The sequence below is a fragment of the Moschus berezovskii genome, chromosome 15 (genome assembly GCF_049115385.1).
Source record: "Moschus berezovskii isolate FMDL1 chromosome 15, NW_MosBer_1.0, whole genome shotgun sequence".
Taxonomy (NCBI): domain Eukaryota; kingdom Metazoa; phylum Chordata; class Mammalia; order Artiodactyla; family Moschidae; genus Moschus; species Moschus berezovskii.
The window spans coordinates 23398450-23404894 of record NC_142474.1 but is presented as its reverse complement, the minus strand read 5'-3'; the positions used below and the strand labels follow the sequence as shown (position 1 = coordinate 23404894).

Below are 6445 nucleotides of genomic sequence, written 5' to 3'. Positions count from 1 at the left end.
CAGAAATTTTCCTCCAGCCTCAAAATTGGAAAAGTGCCCAGGGACAAGCTTGCTTATTCCACTTTCCAACTGCTATACCACTTACAAAATTTTCTCCTAATTTGTTCAAAGCATTCCTACACTCAATTCTAACCATCCATTTGCCTGATTCTGGTTTTCCTGAAGACATCATGTAATACCAGACATAACAGGATAGTCCTAAAGTGTTTACTCAGGGGACTCAGTGATCTCCCCTACATGCTCACTGGATCATCCAGACTCAATTACAGTTTTTATCTTCCCTCTTGCAATCTCTAGGACAAATCATAACCTTTCTTCGTGGTACCAAGGAAGACAAGAAATGTGGTCCCCTCCCTTTTTCAAAATCTACCGAGCTACCCTAGCATCCTATTTGCTTCTTGGGTCGGTGCCCTTTCCTATACTACGTGTTTTCCCAGCCTCCAGCCTAACCTTCCCCTGTCCAATAATGACTGCTCACAGATGAAAGACACACACATGAGAAGGAATGCATTTTTATGGGAAGCATGTTCCAGATGAGAGAACTACCCCAGGAGGGGGTAAAGTTGGTGATTTTCAAATCTGAGAGTAGTTTGAAAGTGTTGTAACTGACAAACTGGAGTTGGAGTTAGACTCCTGCTTCACATTGTTTGCACTTGCCCCTTTCACAAAAAGTTTTAGGCAGCACTTTTCGTTATTTAGACAGGTTAAGTACTGAAGTTCATATTTTCTGCAGGCATTTCGGCATGTGCCTTGGTGAAGCTGGCATGGATTCCAAGACTCTTCTTGGCTCTTGCCATAATAGGGTCTGAACAGGCCACCTGGGAAAAACACAGCCATATTAATTTCTATGCAGCAGTGGTAATAATAGGAGTTCAGTTCAGTTCAGTTCAGTCGCTCAGTCGTGTCCAACTCTCCGCGACCCCATGAATCACAGCACGCCAGGCCTCCCTGTCCATCACCAACTCCCGGAGTTCACTCAAACTCATGTCCACAGAGTCGGTGATGCCATCCAGCCATCTCATTCTCGGTCGTCCCCTTCTCCTCCCGCCCCCAATAATAGGAGTAGAGAGGCATAATTTAAAGACAAGCCCTACAAATATTAAGAGCATAGGATATGGAGTCAAAACCACCTCAGTTGAAATCTGGACTCTTTCATTGTGGCTTTTCATCCTCAAGCAAGGTTACCTCCATTCTCTGGCTCATGCTTGCGTAATCTCCACAATGGGCATAGTAACAGAACCAACTTCTTAACAATTTTATGATGAATAAATTAGCATATATCATATGCTCAGAAAAGTATCAGGCACATAATAAGAAGGAATTAAATATTAGGTAAAGTGGTTGATATGAAAGTCTTTTCTTGAGGGTCCAGGATTTCAAGGACTGCCACTGGAAGCATGTATTGGACATGTATTCAAATGCTCATTTGGATGTATATTCCTCACACACAGCTCTCATCAGAGTTAACCAGCACGTACTCTGAGGCAAAGAACACTTATTTGAGCAGCTGCACACCTTTGTAGTCTGAAACATTTGAGCAAATATATATAATACATGTCTCTCTTTGTACTTTGGCCCCACAGAAATAGATACTGTATGTACATGGGCAGCACACACACAGAGGCACACATGTACAATTCATTTTACTCACACATCCACATTCACACATAAGTTGAGCATATATGTACACATGTATATGTACATATGTCTATATGCATGAGCATCTATCATACACTTTCCACATATGGCTAAAGCCCATTTGTGAATAGTGATAGCTATGTATTAGTCATTGAGATATGTGCATGTGTATATAGGCTCTTCAGCTGAGAAAGTTCTTGACACTTTGTCAGCATTCTGTAAATATAAGTTATGAAGTGGTGTTAGGGCTTCCCTGGTGGCTCAGACAGTAAAGAATCTGCCCGCAATGTAGGAGATCTGGGTTCCATCCCTGGGTTGGGGAGATCCCCTGGAGAAGGGAATGGCTACCCACTTCAGTGTTCTGGCCTGGAGAATTCCATGGACTGTGTAGCATGCGGTCACATAGAGTTGGACCCAACTGAGCAACTTTCAGAATTAGTTACCTGTTGGATCTTCCAAGGACAAAGGAACCACTAGAAAGAAAATAATACTAACGATCATGACCATATATGTTCAGCATCTATAATATATCAAGCATTTCGCAAATCACATTTCACTGAACCCTCATCAAACCTTCTGTTATCTCCATCATTTAGATGAAGACACTGAAGCTCAAAGAGAGCATTGTTCTGTCCACACTTCCATAGCTTGTACTTCAATTTCGGGTCTACACAATAGACTATGCTCTGTCTTCTCTGTATCACATTCATGGTGTTAGTGTCAGTCGCTCAATCATGTCCAATCCTTTACAAACCCATGGACTATAGCCTGCCAGGCTCCTCTATCCATGGAATTCTCCAGGAAAGAATACTAGAGTGAGTAGCCATTCCCTTCTCCAGGGGATCTTCCCAACTCAGGGATCGAACCTGGGTCTCCCGAATTGCAGGCAGATTCTTTACCACTGAGCCATCAGGGAAGCCTCCAATTTCTGGTCTACATGATAGACCATGGTTTTCCTTCTCTGTATCACATTGCCTCTTTTATAATAGGATTTCTAGGAAAGGGTAGCATCTTCCTGCATGACATCTGCAGGCAGAAGGCCTTCCACAGCTTTCAACAGGTAGTTCAAAATCCATAGCTTATTATTCAAGGACCTTTGCAACCATTCACCCATCCTCTTCTTCCACATCGGTTTATCAGCACTCACTCTGCACCAAGACACACCTTCAGTGCTATGTATGCAGAGGTCTTCAAATGCCCACCCATATTAATAAAAATTGGGAAAAGCAAGTTTGATGTTATTTCCTGCATGGAAAAAAGTGTCATTAATTTTTTGACAAGAAAAAGTAAAACTTTCCAGGTTTAGGTGATATAAGAGAATGGAAGGGGAGGGAAGGAAGAAAAATGCCTCAGTGGCAGATATCAAATAGCACTGGGGTACTGGCGTATGTATAAACTGCACCAGAAATAGGCACTTCAATCCGGAGAAGGCACTCAGTTGCTGCTACATCAGCCAGCTTGCTGGTTAACCAGGGGAAGGAGATAAAAAATGGCACCACTTCGTCCATGCTCCAGCATCATGGTACCACTATGTTTCCTACAATGACCCTCACACTCATCATGAAATCTATCTCTCTTTTGGTACATCCTACTTATAGGAGGAAAGGAGCTTCGGGGGTTCTTTCCAGTTACATGTACCCTCTTTTGTCCAACATCTGAACTGGAGGACTTCCTGCTTCTCCCAAATCCATTGGATAGAAGGCAAGACATTCAAGATCTTCTCTTTCTAGTCACCAGAGAGTGGATAGGGACATAGATATACAGGCAAGCTGACATTTCCTTTCCACATGAAAATCAGGTCAAGGCAGCCCCAGGAGAATTCTACTTGTTCAGTCACTCAGTTGTGTCCGACTCTTTGTGACCCCATGGACTGCAGCACACCAGTCTTCTCTGTTCTTTACCATCTTCTGGAGCTTGCACAAACTCAAGTCCATTACAGCTTCTCACTCCTTCAGCTGTTCTGACTCTGTATTGACCTGCAGCATAATAACACTCACATCGTTAATGTCACTGTTGATGATCCTTCCATCTTCAAACTGAAGTCAGAAGAGACCTGGTCTTAAATGCCAGCATTGTCCCTGACCTCTGGATCTCTGGCCTGAGTCTCCTCATGAGAGAAATGGGAACAGGAGAATTTGCACCTGATCAGGAAATCTCAACTGTGTTCGTGAAGAAGGAGGTTAATTAGATGTGTCATACTTTGTTATAACCTAGAGTTTCCCAGAAATCACTCTTCAGGGCTATTCCTTAAATGAGGGACACAACCCTGCTGACCTCACATTCACCCATAGATGTTGCTCAGCTCATTTTCCTCCACTGGATTTAAGAGCAAGTTAAATATTATAAATTAAAAAAACACCACTTATGTTCCTAACTCTTCTGAAGAACTCCATCCAGAGTCAGAATCAATATGATAAATGATTTCTCTGCTGTGTGTGTCCCCTAAACATGATCCTCTTCCATCCACCTTCTAATGTTTTTCCTACTCATACATATTTTTTTAGACATAAGTCATTTATATGTCCATTCACTGAGTAAACATTCATCAAAATCTTCTCTGTACAAAGCACTCAGATAAGTACCAATAATACAGAATTTTAAAACAGAGTCTTAGCTTTCACAAAGTTCAATTTCACATGCATATGTTTGGGGATGATGAAAGGAAAACATGACTTTGATTATTCCAGAAAAGTTTGTACAGAACTGTTCCTGCCCATTAATTCTGCCAGGTGAAAGTATTAAACAGTTAAAGAAACAACGCTATGTACAACTTTTGAAGCATAGAGTCCTGTCTTCCAGGCTGTCTTCCTTCCTTCCTTTTTTTGTTGCTTTTTGGGGGGGCAAACCAATCTGTGGTTTCTGCTATTACAACATGGAAACTGAGCTTTAACAAGCGTGAGAAAAAGTGTATTTCAAGTAGGTAGGATGAAACAGGACGGGAACAAGGGGTAGGTAAGTGTGAAGCAGAAAAAATAGGGGGGAGGGAAGGAGAGGGGGGAAAGAAAAAGGAGAGGGAGGAAAAGAAGAAGAGGAGAAAACACTAAGCGCATTGACTCTGAATTCAGTCCCAAGAAAGGAGAGACAACCTTGGTATTCTACAGGGTTGGGTTGAGACTATTGCCTTGTCTCTCTGTACCGTCCAAAGTTTTATGGGAGAGCCTTGAAGACATTCCAGCCTCCTGATTTCATTTATCCTCACTGCCTGCAGTTATATCTACTGTTCTTCAGTGCCCCTGAAAAATCATAAGCAAGACACTTTTTTAAAAAGAGTTTGAAAATATTACTGCATATTTTCCATCCAGCATCTGTCCTCCCCATTTTAACAGATGCAGCTCTACTGTGATAAATTTGACTGTCTTACTCAACTTTATTCATCGCCAAACTCGGGCTAAGCCAACCTCTTCTTCGATAAAGCCTGCATACACTCTGCTTGAATAACACACCTATGTGAACCAAACACTTATCTAAAACTGCCCTCTCTCTTCTGAATACCGATCTAAGGCTCAATTATAAAACTTAACACAAACAAAACACTGGCCAAGCCATTCAACCCCAATTCCCAGTGTCAATCCAAAATACAGCCCAACTATGAACTTCACTCTACCTTAGCTCCCAGCTCTACCCAACTTCATCCCAGCTCAAAAAAAAAAAAAAAAAAAAACCACCATTCCTTCTCCAGACTACAGCAAAATATTAGTCCAGCCCAATTCATTTATAGAATTGCTCACCCCCTGCTGATCCCTACTTATTTTTTCAATATGCCTCTATCTCTACGATCACATACTATCCCCACTACAATGCACTCTCCAAACTCCAAATTACCATTGATTCCTCCTATAGCTCCCCAACTTGGATCCAATCTCTCACATTAAATCCATGAATCAAACTTCCATCCCAATTACAGCATTATCTGAAATGCTTTGTTCGACACTTCACTATCCCAGGAACAACACGAGCAACAATCTTAAATTTGTTTTGGCAGAGCAAAGCCGGGGCGATCTTGGGAGATGAATCTTGGGAGTAACATTCTAAACCTGAGACCAGAAAAGGCTTTAGGTAGTGCCTACTATATGTGAGTAGGAGTCATCTCAGAAGTTACCAAAATAAAAACAGCACAAGCAAGACCCCAGAACCTTTGAGAGAGGTCTGAGTTACCTGGAGTCTTATGAACCAGGATCAGAAGGATGGAAATGGTCATTAAACAAGGCTTCATGACTGATATATCCAGAGAGAATGGAGGGTTGTGTTGCAGGGGACTGAATAGATATCATTGCAGTCGGACAAGGCCCTCCCTTTATTAGTTTTGGAAATGAGCCAGGTTTGTGTTCAGTGAACTAAAAGAGATGAGACATACCTGGGGTTAGCCAGGCAGAAGGATAACACACATCCCATGTCTAAGCTGGGCACTCTGTGTAAATGTGGAAGATTTGCCAGCAGCACTAATGTCAAAGTGGGATTTCCTTCCCAGTCAGAAAAAAAAAAAGGTAAATGAGAACCAGCTGGCATTTTGTGTGAGATAAAATGAATGAATGAGTCAATTAAACAAGCAATCAATGAGAAAATTGACACATCACTCTAAGAAATAAAGATTCTTTTTTTAAACATATGTCTTTATTTTCTTAATAGTAGAACGTCCCCCTCTATCAGTTATACTTACTGTATACCCAATCCTATACTAGGCATCATGGAAGAAGAAGGAAGGAAAATGAAGAAGGAAAAGATGGAGAGGAAAAAATGAAGAAAGGAAGAGAAATAAGGCAAAAATAATGAGGCATCTTTACCATGAATCTACCATGTGCCAGTTTCT

The 6445-nt window shown here is 41.6% G+C and overlaps 1 protein-coding gene across 1 annotated transcript; it reads right to left on the bottom strand.

Annotated features, from left to right (window-relative positions):
- Positions 1–573: 573 nt before the first annotated feature.
- Positions 574–5854, bottom strand: DEFB116 (defensin beta 116). The gene is made up of 2 exons (XM_055425370.1): positions 5794–5854; positions 574–818 (listed from the first exon to the last, which is right to left on the bottom strand). Exons 1-2 carry the CDS (start codon positions 5849–5851, stop codon positions 574–576), a joined length of 303 nt encoding a protein of 100 aa, XP_055281345.1. The 5' UTR covers positions 5852–5854.
- Between the last annotated feature and the right edge of the window lie 591 nt (positions 5855–6445).

Coding starts and splice junctions, on each gene's coding strand:
- DEFB116 (XM_055425370.1), bottom strand. CDS start 5,851: ATGAAGCCTTGTTTAATGACCATTTCCATCCTTCTGATCCTGGTTCAT. Junction 819..5,793: donor CCTGGTTCATAAGACTCCAG/GTAACTCAGACC, acceptor TGTTTTTCCCAG/GTGGCCTGTTCAGACCCTAT.